General features: G+C 43.9%; 1 protein-coding gene across 4 annotated transcripts; it reads left to right on the forward strand.

The window, feature by feature from the left end:
- Positions 1 to 294: 294 nt before the first annotated feature.
- On the forward strand, positions 295 to 15,684 carry B3GALT5 (beta-1,3-galactosyltransferase 5). 4 transcript variants are annotated; one of them, XM_037378145.1, is made up of 4 exons: positions 525 to 1,124; positions 6,299 to 6,449; positions 9,842 to 10,031; positions 10,505 to 15,684. In XM_037378145.1, exons 3-4 carry the CDS (start codon positions 9,861 to 9,863, stop codon positions 11,456 to 11,458), a joined length of 1,125 nt encoding a protein of 374 aa, XP_037234042.1. In that variant the 5' UTR covers positions 525 to 1,124; positions 6,299 to 6,449; positions 9,842 to 9,860; the 3' UTR covers positions 11,459 to 15,684. The 4 variants fall into 4 exon arrangements, with proteins under 4 accessions (XP_037234044.1, XP_037234042.1, XP_037234045.1 ...); XM_037378147.1 differs by lacking the exons at positions 525 to 1,124; positions 6,299 to 6,449 and adding an exon at positions 295 to 517; XM_037378148.1 differs by lacking the exon at positions 6,299 to 6,449.
- The last annotated feature ends 4,529 nt before the right edge of the window (positions 15,685 to 20,213 follow it).

The raw sequence follows: 20,213 nt of genomic DNA on the forward strand, positions 1-20,213 counted from the left end.
AACTGGGAGCGCGGAGCCGGACCGTCCCAGCGCTGGAAGGGCTGGCTCTGCGCTGACGCTTTCCAGCCCCACGAGCACCGCTCCGGCGCCTGGGAGGCCATTGCCTCCCCCCTGCCAGCCAAAATATCCAAAATAAACCATCTGCGGGCAGTTCCTAACCTTGCCTTCCCTGCCGACGGAGCTTGCCGCGGTACAGTCGGTCCGTTACCTATGGGAGAGAGGGAGGGAGGAGGGAGAGGGAGGGAGGGAGGGAGGAGGAGGAGGAGGAGGAGGGAGAGAGGGAAGGCGGCAGGAGCTCCGGTTACCGCTGCCGCAGCGCTGCCGTCCCTCGCTTCTGGCCCCGGAGGCACAGGCGATCGCGCTGCGCCTCGCTCGGGGTGGCTGGGCTGCGGGGGGACCCGGGGAGACTTCGCAAACTGCAGCCGGCGCCCCGCTCCCGGGGGAAGGGCCGCCCGCCCGCTGCAGCCCCCGCCCAGCACGGCCGGAGCCGCCGGGGGATGCGCCGCGGCCGCCTGAGGTGAGGAGCTGCCCCTGCCCCCAGCTCCAGCGGCAGGTATGGCCGGGGGCACGGGGGTCCCCGCACCTACGGCTGCACCCCTGGACCTGCGCCCCCGGCTTTCTGAGAGTCGCCAGCCGCCGCGGCGGGGTAGGGAGAGTAGGACAATAAAGCGTGGCGGATGCCACCACAGTTGGGAGATGGGATCAAAGTCCAGGGAAGCCGCTCGCCCGGGCCGAGCATCCGGTGGCCCCGTGGCATGTGGGGCTCAGCCGAGGGCTCCGGACCGCAGCGCCCGTCCTCCGGTAAAGCGGGCAGTGATGTGCATCACGGGCGGTGATGTGCATCACGGGCGGTGAGGTGCATCAGGCTATTTGGCGTGAGCGGGGAACACTGATTTGGTGGTAAGAAAGTAGCAAGCAATCTTCTTGTTTGCCGGAGGATTTAGTGTGTGCTATTTAGTGTGTCTTTTAACACAAGGAAATCGTTTGGCAGCCAGCGAACCTGTCCCCAGATAAAAACCAGGATCACTTAGGACAACTACAGGGCAATGTTCTCCTGGCTGTCCAGTGTGTTTGCTGAGACCTTGGATAAGATGCTTAAAAAGAAGAAGATCCGTGCGGTACAGGTAAGTAATTAAAAAGCAGCCCTTGGGCCTGATCCTACAGACATCGCTGTGTATAATCAGCACTTTTAAAGCCAAGTAGTTATTTACAAAGGATTTGCCAGCATGAGGGCCGTGGTACGATTACTGTTCCTCTGCTTTCTGCCTTAGCCTTGCTAATGCAAAGAGGAGCCGGACACCGTCCCTCCCGGTTAGCATTTGGCACAGGGCTGCGGCGGTGCGGGGAGCCTGAGTGGCTGTCCTGGGCTTCCCTGCCCTGGGTGGAAACTGTGTGATGCCCAGTCAATGTTATCCTCCAAAAGTACCAGATTGCTTCTTTCGCAGACATGTAAAGGCAAAGATTTAGTTCAAGTGCTGGGTTGATAGGGGAAGAATAAAGCTCCAAACACTGAAAAATGACTGTGCCAAGAGGCAGCATGAAACAAAAGGGCACAGAATGGCAGGAGCACTGGGCTCACCTACTCTGTGCAAAGTGCTGCCCCGGCTTAAAATAGGAGCAAAAACCATCTGAAAGGTACCATCCTGATAAGTCCTCATCCTACAGTGATATTGTCAGGGCTGAGCAGCACTCTGTTTATGAAAGATTTAGGAGTGATGTTGGAATATCATTATTGGTAATTTTCCCCATTTTGAACATTTATTGTACAATCTGCATGGCTAGCTCTTCTCTGCAGTGCTCTTTTACTTCTTACTTTGTGTATCTTGACATTGCTTCCGAGGGAGACACAGAGGACCCTCATTCTGTCTGAAATACCATTTTCATGTTTATTTTTTTCATTAAGATAAAAAATCCAACATACAGCACTAACTGTAAATGAGGGTGATACTTGATTTGTTTGGGGGAACAACAGACATGTACATACACTTTTTGAAGAATCGTGCTTCTATAGCTCAGAGAACCAGGCTCTTGGAGTACTAGCATTGACAGCAAGAGCTTAAAGAAGAAATTTTGCCATTGCTTTTTTTGTTTATGAAGATAAGAAAGTGGCTGTGAGCTGGATTTTGTTCCTGTTCAGCACAATGAACCACATGGGTTTATACAGGGTAAGGTTGCTCTGATTCATCCCATTGTGGACAATTACTTGTCTTTGGTGAGATCTGCAGTTTAGAACATAGCAATTAAAATAGTTATTGTAATAAATTTGCTGATTCATGAGGCAATTTTTAAAAAAAGTGAAATATGCTCATTAGCATCAGTGATAAATGGAAGATGGGAGTATTGTAGGAACAGAGGGAGCATTTGAAGAAGCAAGTCTATTAGCATTGAAGAGAAACCTGGAAAGGGACATTTGGTACAAGAGGGCAAAGGAAAGAGAGAGAGAATTGGAAGAGTTTTAGTCTGAATGTTTGGAAAAAATGATTACTAAGATGAGAAAAGGTCCGGAGTACCCCAGAGGCGCTGCTGTTTTCTCTGCCTGCAAGAAAGGATGCCTCGTTGCTCATTGCCTGCCAGCTGTGTTTGGATTGACTGTGGAAGTGGATTAAATTAAAACTGTCCAAATATACTCCTGAAAAGTACAAAGAATACCTACACCAGGGGCTGCACTGTAATGGCTGTCCTGCACAGTTTCTCTGCATTGATAGTCTGAAATTTGCAACAGGTTGCTTAACAGCTCATATTGCAGCCTCCACTGTAACATCTCTCTCCTTCCTGGAAAAGGGATCTGGCCTTACTAAATATCCCGGCTGACATTTTGGTGGGCTTTTTAGGGCCAGGATTCACGAGGAGAATTTTGCAGGCAGCTTGGAAAAGCAAAATGATATTTTAAAACAGAAGTAAGCTTTCCTGACTTGGCTAAAGTCCCTGGAAATAAATTTTGTTTTGACTCTTCAGATGCAGCACTTCTTTCCTGTGACATTTATGGGAGCAGCTCCACCTCCTGCCAAACTTTCTGCTGGTTTTGAGAGAAAACCTGCCATTTTGTTCTGAGGCTCTTTGGCTTTTCCAAATGAATGTCATGAGTGACTAGCCATGGTAATGTGGATGAGTTCAAGATGCATCAAGAGCTAATAGCTCTTAATGTTTGGTTGTTTTTTTTTTTAAATAAAGAGGAAGATGTAGCCTCTGGGTCAGAAGATCCCTGTGCCATAAATGCCTTCCTTCTGTGAGAATACACTCACCATGATCTTTGTTCTACTTTAGGCATCAGTTGCCTGGGTAGTTTCAGAGGCAGAACCCAGAGACCACATAGACTTCTGGTCTGGACCAGTGCAACCATTGAGTAATGGAAATTTTCACACCTGAGGTGACACTTCCATATCTGAACTGGAAAGGCTGTGTTTTTGAGTGGATGACACCCTTGTAATAATAAAGTTGTACCTTTTTAATAGGTGAGTGTTGCATGCAAAGCTCCTATGCCTATTCGTTGCCTCTGAGAGAGCTGCTGTGTCAGTTTATATGCGTACGCTGGCATTGTGGTTAACCACCAGTTCATTACCCTCTGTAGTACAAAATCCATGATCTGGAGGAGGAAATGGTGGAAATCTTTCTTTGAAGAGATAAGGTTAAGGAATTACAGTGGGTCAGATGGCTCTTCTGAAACTGTCTCTGTCGTAGCACAGCGGGAAGAGACCTGGGGGGCGGAGGTGAAACTTTCAGGGACTCTTACTCAGTTACTGAATTCTAACCAATTTATGTTTTAAAGTCTACATTTTTTGGTCAGATTTTTTCTTTGATTGCTGGGAAAAAAGTTTCTTTGCCTGTTATAACTGTACCATTGTTTAGGCTGTGTTGGTCATTCTGCTAAAAACAATACACTTGTATGCATATATCTGTATACATCTGTATTATGTATATATGCATGGAATTTCATTGTGATTAATATTAATCTAAAATTTAAGACATCACTCTAATATGTGGGGTTTTTTCCCCTAGAACCATTAAATTAAAAACATGACTTGTTTCTACTCTACATCTTTTTTTTTTTTCCTTATTCTTTTTCTTTTCTTATTAAAACCCAAAGTGGCAAATAAAACCAGTCCAACCTTCTACAAAGAACATTCAATTTCCTGTTAAAGTTACAGGCTCAATCAGCTAAAAGGGTATTAGTGACATAACAACAGAGTATAAGCCAGGCGACATGGTAGGATTTGAAAATTAGTGCCAACAGTGCTCCTTTTCTATCTGTTGTCTAATTGATTGCTTAGGGTTTGGAGATCAGGACTCCTGCCATGGGTCTGTGACCATGGGTGAATGGCTCACCCATTGCCCAGCATTAGCTCCCTGGCTGTAAAACTTCATGGCCTTTCTGGAGAGCCAGGGGCTTATTTTAGGCATCAAAAGCACCCACCCCTCAGAGCCCCTCTCCCCATGCACACCCCATCACAGCAGGCCAACCGTAGTGCAGAGGTGCCTGGAGAGGAGCTGGGAAAGCTAACCCTACTCAGTAGCACTGCAAAAAAAGTGACAAGAAAACCAGAGAAGAAAAAAAAAAAAAAAAAAAAAGGAAAAAAAGAAAGAAAAAAGGGAGAGGATTTGACTGTAAATAAAGTGCCTAGCAACTCAGGGCTTAAATGATAGAAGCTGGTATGTATGAAGCAGAGGAACAATATCTTGCTTTGAGTCACTGATGGGCTGACAAGGAAAGAAATCCTGACAGCAGAAGCTGGTGAGAGGTAGCAGAGGGAAAAAGGTTTTCCATGGTCTGACAGTAAGGGCGGCAGAAGGAGTTTTTCCCTTGTCCTGCACCCTTTCCAGGTTGTCATCCTTCTTGCCTGCCAGTCTTGACATTTGCTTTGGGTGAGGGCATTGTTAATACATGTTGCTGTAAAAACCTCCCTCTGAAAAGTGGCATTTTAAAGTGCCAGGAAGGAGACATTTAGCCTCATCACCTTGGTGGCGCAGTTCTTTTGGTTGGAAGCAGCATCACCGGCTTGGGAGGTTCAGTGGGATGCTGCTATCAAACGCATGGGGCAGGAGAAGCCAGCCAGCGCTCCCAGGGGATGAGGCAGGGTAGTCTGTCCCCATGCAACCCTTTATTTAGGGTAGAGGTTCACCACCACTAGTTTTGGTAGTCCTGTGTGGGACATGAGTAGGCACTGCTGTTCCTGAGAAGGTCTGGTCGGTGTCGGGCCACTTCCCGCTCTGGCAGTGGGGGGACAGCTGAAAACTACTGGGCCAGAGGCAATCCCTCCCCAACTTCAGAGCTTGGGCTACAGGAGAAACCCAGCTACGTGCCTACCTGTAACGGTGGCCAGGCCACTGCTGAACCCACTGCCTTGCCAGAGACATCGTCTTTGAGAGTTCCAGGCTGTCCCCTGCTCCTCTGAAATGCTTGCGCTTAGAAAAAAAAAATAAATGTTTCCTGCTGTATGTGACATTTTCTTATTATCTGTGAATGTTCAATCCCTCCCTGTGTCCTGCTGAGCTTCTGAGAAAGCAATTTAAAGGTTTTATTCTGAGGAAAATCAAAAGTTAGCGGGTATTATTAGTACTTATACCAGGGCACATGTTCTGATTATTAGGGAAGAAAAATGGGAATATTGCTGCTGACTTGAACTGTGCAGTATGTGAGGTCATTAACTCCTGCTTATGCACTTAAATCACGCCAATGCTTTTAGGTCTGCGTTGTCACAGCTGCTTGTGTTTCTGTTTACAAAGCGAGGACTCTTGCAGATAGTCAAAGCACTTCAGCCTTTTGCGGTGCGGGTCGTTCGCTGGCTGGTGTGTGTGACCTCAACACAAAGCTAACACCCATCGTCCACTGAACTCAGTGGCCTGACCGTAGCTTTGCCCCAGAAAAAACTGAGAAAACTTTATTTCTTTAAATTGGTATTTTGAATCTGTTTCTCAGGGGGACACTAGACCTACTTACCTCTCTCTGCCTCGGCCAGATTTCTTTTCCTGATCTATGTGGCAGATAGTCTTGATCTCTTGGTGACGTTTACATAATTATACTCATTAACAGAACTAAAGGAGGTGTCAGATTAATTTTGATGGAATAACTAGACTTTGTCACAAGAGTTACCACGGCCTTATCACTGTGCAACATGAAGGAGTTACACAGGGGTCAGCAGTGTGGACAGAGACCCTAAAGCCAAACTGCCTGCTGCAGCAGAACGCAGGAGGAAGCTCTTGCCGCTGGTGGAAATAGGTACTTGCAAAGTAGAGGGCTGCAGTTTGACTGATTTGGATCACAGACCTTGACTACCTTCTTTTCTCCACGAGCTTGTTTCAGGTGTGTGCGAGAGGAGCACTGGGCTGCAGGCTCCTGTAGTGCGCGTTGCTTGGGTGCCAGGCTGTTGTGCAAACCTCATTTGGATCTGTGCAGAGCCGTGAAACGCTGTGCCAGTCAGTTTTAACAAACCGCTGTTTAGGACGCGAAGCAGGTAATTTTTTGGCAGTGCCCTACATAAAATATTGTGTAGTTGAAACAACAGGAGATAGAAAAAGCTTTGACATAATTACAAAGTGCAATTTCTGACTCAGATCAGAGAGAAAACCCAAGTATAATGTCATGCAAAAAGATTTTCTAGAAAACTGGAAAGATTGGTTTTGATGCAAAAGTACTGGATGCTGTTCAAAATGACCTCTAGAAAAGAGGTTGGCTGCTAATAGGTCTCCATTGCTTTCTGGACCACCTCCTGTAGACTTATTGTTCCTTTCATACTAACATCTCCAGGACTGTTCCACAGAGGTATGTGCATGCAGGCTGGAAATCTTGAATCACAGACTGTACTATTTGTCGGACGCAGGCAAAGGAGGAAAGATACAGTGACAGAGACAGCTTAGAAACCACAAGGTGTTGTCACACCTAACCCACACTCATATCTCTGCTGTAGAGCAAGGTACTTTAGGTTGGGTGGTGATTGTTTTGTTAAATGTGGTGACAGCCATGCTGTCCTGTTGAAACATCACAGAAGCCATTTTTTCCCCATGTGTTCTTCACACGTAGCTGTTCTCTCAGGCAGTGGGGGAGATGGAGCATTTGCTTCACCCAGGAACATAAACCTGCTGTTTGCAAGTGGGATCAGGACGGGATGGGGACCCAGCATCCCAGGGCTAAGGAGCCAATACTAAGGTGATTTAATTCCCTGATAGGCAACTTAAGTGGTCCAAGGAACTGACCTGCCTGTATTAATACAAAATTATTTTAACTTTCAAAATTTTCCCTGTTCACCCAAAACCAAGAGTGAAATCGAAGGTTTTAAAAGAAAAACAGCCTCAGAGACAGGAAGCTGGTCATCTCTGTCACCCTTTCCCTTGGTACTCTTTCAGTAATGCCAACCTTGTAACCAATTGCCAAGCTTGGGTCCTTGGGACACCAAAGCTGTACCTCTGCAAATGTATCTTTTCCAACAGCCCCACCGTTGCATCACAGGCTCCCACTGGCCTTGCGGGCATCTGGGGCAACTCATCCCTTCTTGAGCATCAAGGGGGACAAATTAAAGGTAGGGCTGTCAGGTGAGACACCTGTGTGCACTCTCATCTGTTTGCTGAGTTCACCTGGCGAGGGAAGTTTGGGCAACTGGTGTTATAATGGGGAAAGAATATTGCAAGAGTGAAACAGAGGAAATGGGATTGCAACAAAAATCCTGTATGGACAGGGAGGCTGAGACTCCTCTACTGCATCTGGTCCAGGGGCTTTCGTGGCTCTGCAGGGCTGGGTGTCCCAGTGAGGAGCCGCAGCTCGGGTGAATCCCCAGAGTGGGGTCCAACGTGTTATCTGGATGGCTCCCTCCTACACATGGCTGGGGAGGCAGAGAGAACTGGGACACCAGCCTGGGAGCACCCAAGGTGCTACTGGTGTGATCTGGGCCCTTGCAAGCCCTCTCCCCAGTCCACTCCACAAATATCTCTGTGGGTAACGGCAAACGTTTCATTTGAGGAAAAAAGAACAGCATTCCTACTAGTTCCAGGTAAGCCCAAATTTCCTTTTGGTGATTAAACCAATGGCAAAAACTAGTATTTTCCAGATTTCACATAGTTAGAACCAAATGAGACTTTGCTCCAGGAAGCGTTTATTATCAAGGCCACTGCCTACCCATTGGTGGTGGTCAGTCACCTGCTGTGAAACGATATGTGTACATATGTGTGATCTGCAAAATTTATAAAATATGTTTTACAATGTACATACATTTACAAATGTTTGCATTGCCTCTGTGTGTGTGTGCGTGTGTTTATATAGCTGTATAAGGTATGTTGCTTCATACATGCACTGAAAAGGGAAGACAGCCTGGCTCTGGATAGGCAGTATGGTAAATACATGCCAGAACATACGTTGGGAGGCTGCTCTCCCAGCTGTCCAGAACAGGGACCTTTTTAATTTTTTTCTTGAGATCTGTTACCAGTGCCCAAACATGGAAACAAGAAGTAAATATGGTCAAATCACATTTGTCTGATTCTATTGCAGTCTGGTAAAATTAGTATGTTATATTATGGTTTCTTGCTCTTGAGTATTTCTAAAATACTTCTGAAAGTATTTTAATGGGTTTTAATAGAAAATGGCTCTCAATTACTTTCTTTATTCAGTATTTGAAGGACTTTTGTTTGTACATGTTCTGGAATTCCTGTGACAGAGAAATGTCAAAAACTCTCAGACAGTCTCGTGAGAGCAGGTGACAGGAGCAAACCTCTTCTGCAGCCCTGTTGTCGACCTCAGAACATCATCCTTTCCTAAAAACACTATTTTCAGAATATTAATGTGCTTCCTCCCAGGCCACTGAAGAACATGAGAACAAATGCAGAGCAGATTTTCTTATAATCTTGTGTGTGTGTTTGTGCATATATATATTCTCATACAATTTTACATAAGTATTTAATTAAAGCAATTTTTAAGTTAATCACAAGACTGCTGTGAGCTATACATGCAAGAAAAAACAGATCCAAGGAACACTCTATTTAAAGATAAAGTTAATTTAAATGTAAGTGGCAGAAGAAATGTGAACTTTTGAAATATTTTCAAAATTCATTAGTGAATCATTGCAAAAATGCATTTCACTGTGGGAGGAATTTCAGTAAACCAGGACTCCAGTTCTGCTTGTTTCGTGCTTCTGAGAATACTGACTGAAGTGAATGGGACTGTTCTTATGAGTAAAATGAGCTGGATTTGGTCCCAGGAACACCTGGCTGGACTTTAAGATGAACTTATAACTGCAACGCAAAACCTCTTTTGCTGCTTGGAAAGGGGAATTTGAACAAAAGAGGGCACTGACGTGGTTTTGGGGAGTCTGGGCAGAACATTCCTGATTGGAAGGCAGAGATCAAACTTCTATGAAATCTATAGCTCTGGGGATTGTACATTAGTTTGCTGTACTTTTAGGTGAGATGCCATATCCAATTCCTTGTTAAGAAGCAGGGAAGCAGAAGGGAATGCCCTTCCCCCAGTAAAATTTCCCCCACCCTAGTGCTCTAAAATAGTAACTGGTGGGCCTGCGGCTTAATAGAATGAGCAATTGAAGCATTATACTCTTCTCACCAGGTTAATTTATGGTGATGCATAATTTTTTTGACACTGTGACCTTTTTGGGTTTGCTTAGATAACTTTTCTTTCTCTCGGAATTTATACTAGAATTGTAATCAGATATGCAGCACATTAATCTGTAATAAGAATGAATGAATGAACATTGATGTTATTGTTTTGGATCTCTTTCACCTTGAAAGGAGAAGGAAGTACAGATAACCTCTTCTCACCTCAGCGTGCCCTAGTGAGTTACCTAAACTCTGCAAAAGCTGAAACATCCAAATAACCTGACCCACTGTTGGTTTTTTTTCTGAGCAGGTGACCCGACTTCAAATACATGACTCATGGTCCCTCCAGCAAAAAGATCAGGAGCAGTTTCTGGGTGGGTGCAAGAGCCCCACAGGATGCAAGGAAGCTGAAGATAGGAGGAACCTGGCTGGGTCTACCCACTGGACAGCACTTGCTGGCTCTGGGATACAGGCACTTTACAAACAAATGGAGAAACATGGTATGTAAACCGCTACCCCCCCCCCCCCCCCCCCATCCTTCCCCCCCTTACTGTTGTTATTCTTTCTCACCTGGCATGGGCCCATACCTGCTACTTCTCCACTCTTTGGCTTGTGAGGGCCCCGGTGGGTCTAGGTCATGGTTTGTAAGATGTCAAAGATGGGGAGGAGGTCTGAACAATTAGGCAGGGTAACCTGCTGTCAGTGGACATGCTTGTGTGGATTTCTGAGGAGATGCTGGCTTGGAGGGAGGGAATATTCAAGTAAGCACAAGTGTGAATTTGATTGCCAGCAGGCATCTTGGGGGAACGATACTGAAGGAAATGCATGTGGGCGAGTGCTCTGAAATAGGTAGCTTTCAATTAGAGATGACCTGGCTTTAAATCCCTATGCAGGGACTGGTATACAGCACTAGAAGGAACTAGGTTCTTTTTTTTTCTTTCTTTAATGTGCTGATCCTTCTTGTTTCTTTCAGATGGATTTTGGAAAATTCAGGCTGTTTGTTTGCCTTGTAGGGCTCAGCTGTGCTAGCTTCTGGGTTTTTTACAACAACTTGACTGAATTCTGTATGTTCTGTGAAAACAGCCCAGATTACATATTCCCCATAGAGACTTTTAGGAGGATCGGAGGAAATTTCTTGCAGCTCCCAGATATAGACTGCCATAAGAACCCTCCTTTCCTCGTCCTGCTTGTGACATCCTCGTACCACCAGGTCGATGCCAGAATGGCCATCCGGCAAACCTGGGGGAAGGAGAGAACAGTTGCCGGCAAGCGCCTGGTGACATATTTCCTGCTGGGAAGCACTGTGAATCTCAGCCAGCAGGCTGATATCGCTGCTGAAAGCCAAAAGTACAGAGACATTATTCAAAAGAATTTTACAGACACGTATTACAATTTGACTTTGAAGACCATGATGGGAATTGAATGGATTCACAGATTTTGTTACCAGTCCAGCTTTGTGATGAAAACGGACACAGATGTGTTTGTCAATGTCTTTTACCTCACTGAGCTTCTTCTAAGGAAAAAAAGGACCACTGGATTCTTCACAGGTTTTTTAAAACTGCATGAGTATCCCATACGGAGAAGAGGGAGTAAGTGGTATGTAAGTAGAGAAGAGTATCCAGCAAAGACCTACCCACCATTTTGTTCTGGGACTGGTTATGTTTTATCCACTGACATTGCTAGTCAGATCTATAATGTTTCAGAGAGTGTTTCGTTCATTAAACTGGAAGATGTATTCATAGGATTGTGCCTTGCCAAATTAAAAATTCGTCTGGAGGAGCTTCATTCAGAGCAGACGTTTTTTCCAGAAAGGATTAGGTTCTCTGTTTCTCGCTTTAAGAAAATCGTGATGTGTCATGAAGTAGAACCATCTGAGCAGCTGAGCTACTGGAATCACTTAGCGACAGAAAATCACGGAGTGCTCTAGCACCTTCCCTGCTCGAATTAACAAGATGAAACCCTCTGCATTTACAGGGCTACTCTTGACTCCAGCAGAACTCCCAATTAACTCTAAATGCATCATGTTAAGGACTTTTTAAATGGTTATTTCTGCCCAAGAACATGCAAACCTCTTTCTCTCCCACTCACTCTTACCTCTTTGCATCCCTTCTCTACACAAGTTACAATTATTATTTTTTCCTGAAAGATGCAGGACTGCAAACTTGCCCTCCAAATCTTGCTGCTACAAGACTGGCAACATTTCTGCAGTGCCAAACTAAAAGTCAAAGTACTTTTGTTCAGAGAAGAAATCTGCGCCCTCTTGCTGGTCTGCCTTGATAGATTACTTCATTTGCACCCATCTGTGTAGGCATTTAAGAAAAGGTGTTTGCATTCCCTTCCTGGTATAGGGCGCTGCAGCCCTGCCCTTCCAGCCAGCTCTGTGTGGGAAGAACTGTGTAGTGGCACAGATCACTCCTTCAGTTCTACAGACTTTTTGCAGAGATGGAAGAATTTGCCTATGCAGGGCACTTGGGGCAACCTTAGGTACTGCAGGTCACCTGGTGAATGTGTAAGGCTAGTGCATCTCTTTCCTATACATGTCTCCTGCCGAAAATAATATGTCATAGAGCCAGATCCGTGGTCAGTGGGGAGTGGCCTGATCTTTCTACTAAAATAGACCCTGGAGACATCTTCCACATTTCTGTCTTATTTTGATTGCTTGAAACCTACTGTGAATGGTTTGCCAAGGCTGAACTAGAGTCACTTACAGTGAGCTAAACAGTATGTCTGATTTAGACATTTTTCCCGATGAGAAACTGGGTGTGTAAGGGAGAAGACAGGAGGATTTTTCTCATTTAAACAAGACCTAGTGCGAAGATGTGCCCAAGTAATCATTCAGGCTAGGAGCCTCATTTCTTATTTTGTTACCAAGCAAAGATTCATTAAATCACTAAGATGTTTGTAGGTTTCAGAGATAAAGAATTGGATCTTTACGGTAGATGCTGTGAAAAATACATTTGGGCTATGGGGAGGAGAAAGGAGTTAATAAAATCACTCCTTATGCAGTATTCCTATTTTTATTTACTTTCATGCAAAAAAAAGTTTTACCAGCAAGGAAGTATCATATGCCTATATTCTGTGTGAAATTTTTTTTTTTCAGAGAGCAGTAAAAGTGGGGCTGCTCCCTAGGAGAAGATGAGCCAGCAGCTAAGGGGGTCCAACAGCTGGCAGGGCTCAGCCCTACACACCCATGCCAGGGAGCAGGACAGACCCACAGACAGTGGCCAGGTCCAACCGAGAGTGCCGATCGTAAGGCAGGATCACGGTGATGAGGTAGGTCTGAGGTCAAGCCAGTAACGGCTGGGCCCTGGTGATGACAGGCGCGGGTCAGGAACACTGCCCCAGGATGGCAGGGCAGGGCCCTGGGGATGGGGACGTATACTGAGTGTGGTGAGAAGCATGGAGGAAATACAGGGAAAGGTATTTTACTACTTAGGGATTATATATTTTTATTGTTTCTTTTTTTTTTTTTTTACTGAAGTTTGTGAGGACTGTCTCTTTTTTACTTGCTTGTGCCTGAAGAGCAGGATAAATATTTTCAGCAGGAGTATGCCCCATCCTGAAAAGTGTTTAATAATGATAATAATATATTATTTATTTCCCTCTGATCTAGACTAACTTGAGCTCATGTACTTATTATTGACAATTGATGATGAAATAAATAATGTTTATTTATTTGGTAGAAGAATGATTTTCTTTGTTTTAAGTTTCCTATTCAGAAAATATCTGCATATACAGTGTTTGCAGGGATATGTCTGCCCACGTGGTCAGGTGGGTGACCAGGGAGGTGTTTGCCTTTCCCTAGTGCATACCCTGTGCCAGGGGATGGGCAGCCCAGCTCTGGGTTGAACCACACCTCTCTGCCTCCCATCCCAACTTTGCAGGTGTATCTGCCCTTAAACTCAAAGCCCTGTTGTAGCACATCTAATTTTGCTGCTGCCTTCAGTAGGTGTGACGAGTCAGACTGATAAAGCCTAGCAACAGCATTTCAATCACTATTCTTTCCATGTAACCTGCAGAAATGTCTTTTTGCCATTCATTGCTATTGTACCCAAGGTGTAAGCTGCTATTGCTTTAATTTATGGAAAAATGTTGAGCATAAAGGAGCACTACCTGGCCTCTCCTAGCTCCCTTTCTTGTGTGGTAAAGGGTCTGTGAGCTGGGACAGAACAATGCAGCCAAGTGTTCACCCTGGCCTCTTCTTGTTCTCAGACAAATAATCCTGCAGTCCCTTGAGGGTGTCACTTGCACTTTTGTGCCTGGTGCCAACCTTATCCCAGCTGGCACGACCAGTCCAACTGGGCGGTCCCAAGGACCCTGTATCTCAGCAGAATAACTATTAGTTTACATAAGGATGTGTTGACTTCACCTCCACTAGGTGTTGAGATCCGAGAAGTACGGTGGCACCCGGCTCCTGGGATGGTGGTGCTGCTGCTGGTGGTCTTCTGTAAGGCTGAGTTCATGGCCAAAGGGTAAAATCTCCTGTTAGGAGACAGTATTTTGGGTTGCTTCCCTGAATTTGTGATGCTTGTGAGTGGCATTAAAATATGTCTTACCTGAGCAGTTTGTGGCTTTGTGTCATCATAAAAAAAAGTTACACTTGAGGGCCAAGTTCTGCTAGGCTTCTTGATGGTGGCTTTTATTTCAGTTCAGGAGTTTTCCAAATTACTTGAATATAGCTGCTAACTGGGAAGATGGTGCTATTCTCCATTAATTGCACTTTCAGATGCTAACATTATATTCTGGGGGCTAAATTCATAGCTACCATGCTGTTTGGAATAAGGTCCTTAGGCATGTTTTAAGAAACCAACCCATTCTGCATACTGTTTCCAGGGAGTCTATTTGTAATTTTGAGTGACCCGTGCAAGATGCCCCTCCTTATTACTGCATTTGAAATATTTTGTCCCCGCTGAATATATATTGTTAAGCATCTAATGGCCTGCCTATCTGACACATTTAGCTTATCACTGATGAGGAACAAATGAGTACAGGTTGAAATATTATGGTTTCAGATAGCCTGTTACTCTCCCTTTTGCAAAGTAGCTTCCCAAGCAAATGCTTTAGGTTGCTGTACTTTATTTTCCTCAACATACAATTTTCTTTGTGCTTGCATAAATTAGAAACTGATTTCATAATTCTCTCTATTCAGTATGCTGCTTTGGATAAGAATAGAGTAAATGAATTATTAATTACTTAAAATATAAGGCTATCCTGCTGAAAAAGGTGATTTAAGAAAAGTAGATGATTGCATGTAAGGCAAACTTTTTAAACAAAGTCGCTGGGCTAGTCAGTTTATAAGTATCAGCTAAATGAAGTTAGCTTTTGCAGCATAGGCCTCAGATCATGATTTTTAACACAATCAAAACAGTGTTAGTGGCCTTTTGCCAATTTATGTTTATTTCCCTATGAAACAGCATCACAAAAAGATCAGAAATATAACTAGAACTGTAAATACAATTCTGCAGTGTACATACGCTTATTTTTTAGATTTTGTATAGGCTAATAAAAGAATTTAGACAATTTTGGGGCAGTTTATCTGTAAAAGTAGTGTGCTATCCTAACATTTTTATGCTTTCTGGGTCAGATGATTATTTTATCAGTTTTTTATGAATAGTTTTGAAAAGTTACTCTGAAAAGTTACTCCATTGCTTCTCATTTAGTAGGAAGGAGTGTAAAAATCAGCTGAGCTCATAGTGTCTAAAAGTTGTTTAGATCTGTGCATTTCAGCATACTCTATTTCTTCAAACACAAGGTCAGTTTTTGAATACAGAAAAATGAGTAAGTTATTCACAACTCTTATGTCACAAGTCATAGTTCTTAGTTTAAGTTAGGATTTTCAAAAGTGTCCATGAAGGATTTGGTCACACATCTCATCTCCTTCAGTATTTCTGAAGAGGTATAACCCTTCTAGGCACTTCTGAGAATACAAAGTAAATTTTTGTAATGAAACATTTGCCTTACGTAAAAGCTGAATGGAACAGAAGAGATAACTGTCTGTAATGGATCTGACAGGAATGCTGCTCTTCTTGGATGTGTGGGGGTTACTATATAATGTTAATATACAATGTGTGACAATGTTTGCATTATTTGTATAGAACATGAGAACATTGAGCTAACTATTCAATGTATGATATTTTAGTAAAATATTTTGTTACCACAGTTTTGTGTGTTCACTTATCTTTTCAGTTGTGTATGTATTAACATTTTGGGGTGTAGTGAGGTTAGGAGGCTTGCTCTTTTTCCAGTTAAAACAAATGGAATTGTAGAATCGTTTAGGTTAGAAAAGACCTTTAAGATCATCAAGTCCAACCATTAACTTAGCACTGCCAAATCCACCACTAAACCATGTCCCTGAGCGCCATGTCTACGTCTTTTAAATAACTCCTGGGACTGTGACTCCACCACTTCCCTGGGCAGCCCGTTTCAATGTTTGACCACCCTTTCAGTAAAGGAATTTTTCCTAATATCCAACCTAAACCTTCCCTGGTGCAGCTTGAGGCCGTTTCCTCTTGCCCTATTGCTTGTTACTTGGCAAAGAGACTGACCCCCACCTCACCACAGCCTCCTGCCAGGCAGTTGTAGGGAGCAGTAAGGTCTCCCCTGAGCCTCCTTCTCTCCAGGCTAAACAACCCCAGTTCCCTCAACCGCTCCTCTTAAGACTCGTGCTCTAGACCCTTCACCAGCTTCATTGCCCTTCTCTTGACACGCTCCAGCACTTCAGTCTTTCTCATAGTGAGGGGCCCAACTCTGAACACAGCATTCGAGGTGCGGCCTCGCCCATGCCAAGTACAGGGGGACGATCCCTTCCCTAGTCCTGGTGTCCACCCTGTTTCTGATACAAGCCAGGATGCTGTTGGCCTTCTTGGCCACCTGGGCACACTGCTGGCTCATGTTCAGCCGGCTGTCAGCCAGCACCCCCAGGTCCTTTCCCACCAGGCAGCTTCCCAGCCACTCTGCCCCAGGTCTGTAGTGCTGCGTGGGGTTGTTGTGACCCAAGTGCAGGACTCGGCACTTGGTCTTGTTGAATCTGAACCTGAATCTGTTGAATTTTCTCCCCTTCTCTAAAATGCCTTAATATGTACATACTAAAATAATGGTTTGGTTCCTCTTCCTAAGGCAAATACATAATTCCCATAAAAGAGAAAAAGATTAAGAAATGGAGTGCTTTCCCAAGTATTAAGCATGTCACATCAGCCATTCTTGCCATTAAAGGTCTACAGATGATAAACCTTAAAGTCAAAGGCACCTTAAACCAAAACCTTATATACAGGCTATGATCTGAATTCAGAACATTTTTTCCAAATGATAAGAGTGTAAAGTGCACGATTGTTAAAAACGTAGCAAGGGAATTGATAAAAGACAATTTTAACCACAGCTGGTACCTTTTGGAACACCAAGATCCAGCGTGAAATCGTTTTTCCTGTTTGACGGTGGCTGACTGGCATGCTCCTTGGGACATGCTCCTGGAAGCACAGCACTGTTCCCCTATTGCTTAAAAGGGAAATGTCAAATAACTGAAGGCCATCAGATTGTTTGCCAAACACAAGCAGTTCTGAACTAAAACCCAGAACTAGAAAAGTCTCCCTTGATCCCTTTATCTTTTAGTGTATGTTTTTTCCTTGCTTACCCTTATGCTACATTTTGCTTGTTTGTTTGCAGTGGGACTTAAATTCATTAGTTCATTCCACCAACGTATTTCCAGAAGTATCTACAAATATTATCGCACTGGGTAGAGGAAAGCATCTGAGCCACAGGACTTAAGTATATGCAGTACATAGGAGATACAGACTGAAAAAACAGACTTGAATTTGCACATGTTCTCGCTGAGCAAATAGTTTTTTTCAAAGCCTAGTAATAGAGTGGTTTTAAGGCTCTCCTGGAAAGTTCACCAAGTACATTTTCACTGAAAAACGTAATTGGACAATTTCAATGATTGAAAAGTAACCTTATTGTTGCCTTATGTTTCACAAATTTGAAAATGCATTATTTTGGGGGGGAAAAAAGAAATCCAAGTCCCTTTTTAGAATCTCGCCAACTGAGCCATGTACATAACATCCCTTGCACTCAGCTACTGACCTAGCTTGACCTCGTTTAATTTAAGACTTTTCGTGCAGGGATAAAGGCCCATGTAATCAGCTTCCTATTCTTTCGTCACCAAAAGCACTCAGAAATCACAGCCGCCTTTACACTTACAAACTGTCAGCGTACAGCTGTAGGCGCAGAATGTCATAAATTAGTTATGTGGTGTGATTTACACCTCCAGCTTGTAGATCTTTCAGGCAGCTCAATTCCCTTCATGTTTAATTTAATTGTTATTGCTGGAACAGCAGTTGTAAGTAAATGTTTGACTCCAGTACATAAAGGGACGTGCAGCCTTTACATGTGCTTCTGCTAGTAAAGGTTCAATGAGGAAATTAAGAAGAGTGAGCTGAGCTGTGAGGCAGGAGTGGGAGTGAGCCGCAGTGTGCGTGAGTAACGCAGCTTGTTCCTGCTGCGGGTGAGGAGGCAGCAGAATAGCAGCACTTGTTGGTGGCAGGGAGAGCTCAGTGCTGAGGGCAAAGATATGCAATGCACCTCTGTTCTCACCCCCCCTCCCCCCAGCCCATTTTGGGGATGCCACCCCCTTATGCTGAGGCCAAACCCTGCATGTCTTGCACGTGTAACTCAAGTGGCAGGAGATTTGCTGCTGGAGGCCGCTGTAACTGGGCATTACTGCCTTCTCCAACTTTGCTGAAGGAATGGATATGTATGGGATAGGGGAGAATAGGGGACTGGAAACCTTACCCTGCAAACATAGCAGTCTTTACTATACTCTTGAGATCTTTCAGTGCTCACCAGTTCCCTAAGCTTTTAGGAAATCTTATTTTATACAGAAGCGTTGCAAAGGAAATGGCCAAATATCAAAGTAAAGTTTACTGCTCCTCTCTAAGGGAAAGCCAAAGTACAGCAGTGATCATGAACACTTCCATTACTCTGCCACATAAAGAGAAACTGAGTATCTGAACCCATCTCTGCCAGGGACTTATGTTCTCTTACTGCAAAAGGGCAGCTTTCAGTCACAGACTCGGTGTCACAGATACAGTGCATAGGAGACATTTCTTTCTAAGAAAAAAGCTCTGCCATTTCTACTTGGTGATCTTAACTGAATGCCCAAAGGGAGCAGTACGATGTCAGTCAAAAGGATGTATTTCATGAAAATGCAAAAAAGACCCAGATCTTCCAATATAATGCCTACTTCTACGGTGATAATCTGCTCTCTCATCATTGCAGTGTCAGTTTGGATCATGCCTGCAGGTCATTTAGGGAATATTCATTAATATTCTATTTTCAGAGGTGTAAGTATTAACCTTCCTTATAACTGGCAATCTTGCAAATTCATCAGGAAAGAAAGAAAAGGAATATGATTTCATAGTCCCATGGTAGTTTTCCTGGCTTTACCAGGGAAGTCCTGTGGGATTTGGAGCCCTGGGCATAGTGCTTGTGTGCGCATATCACTGACCAGGCTTGTGCATTGTTCATCTGACATGTCCAGAGCTGGACTTACCATACACTGGCTGGTAACTGTTGAGCACAAAGGTAAAGGAGCTCTGATAGATTTGCACTTTGCCTGAACTCCTTGAAGAATCTGGCTGTGCACATAAAGCTCAGGAGGGAGTCTAAAATCATCACCCTAAGCAATAATGAAAAATGTAATAGTGATTATAATGAGTGTAGGGAGTGATGTTTACACTTTCTTGGCACGCTATCATACATTGCAAAGTTCCTTAGAATAAAGTGAATGATAACCACATCAATTAAGCTGTTTGGACCAGGAACAAAACATTTCTAAAGCTAAAGAAAATGTTGCCAGGGGAACTGATGTATTAGAGAGCACTAAAAATTTCCTTCTTAGATTTACACTCTTCCTAACAGCACCAAAGCTGCCATCTTCTTTCATTCTGTCATAAACTTTCTTACTTACCTATTTTTGCCTGGACTTCATGATGAATGTGTTCATCTATGTTCCCTGAATTATGACATTTTTATTTTACTACCAGCTACAACTCATCACTGATTTCAGTGCTGGGGAGGAGGAATGCACCTGCCAAAGGGGAAACATGGAATGCAGTTCAGAAGGAGCGCTGGCAGGAAAGTACTGGACAACTACATTACAGTTAGTCAAATTTATTAAGTCCAAATAAAAACTGCAAGGATATTAATGCTAATAAAGTGTTTAATCCTGTGGCCTCCTGTGTGTGAAAGTCTGGAAGATTATATCCAAACATTCCTTCATTAAGGGCCCACAGCAATTCTTCATAGAGCTATGTCTTTATAAAATCAGCAAGAAAAAAACCCCACTAAATGAAATAATCAGATGAGCTATATTGGTGTTACAAGGTTTTTGAGGATTTACCCAGCACCACTTCATGAAACTTTAAGTCAAGAAAAAGATGACCTGCCTTCCTAGGTAAGAGATAAAACAGGATTCCTCAGATCAACGAGAAGCATCCTCTGGTGGTGGGATTGGCCTCAACTAGCTTTTGCAGCCTAAACCAGCATGTCCAGTCTAACCCAGTCTTTCAGACTACTCTGTAGTTAAAATAATGAGGCAGGCCTTACCAAAGGGTGACATATCTTGCCTGCCTTAGACTCCTGTATCAAGATAGGTGAAGCATCATTTGGCAGTGCCTTTATAACTTCAA

Source organism: Falco rusticolus, chromosome 2 (assembly GCF_015220075.1).
Source record: "Falco rusticolus isolate bFalRus1 chromosome 2, bFalRus1.pri, whole genome shotgun sequence".
In the NCBI taxonomy this organism is placed as follows: Eukaryota; Metazoa; Chordata; class Aves; order Falconiformes; family Falconidae; genus Falco; species Falco rusticolus.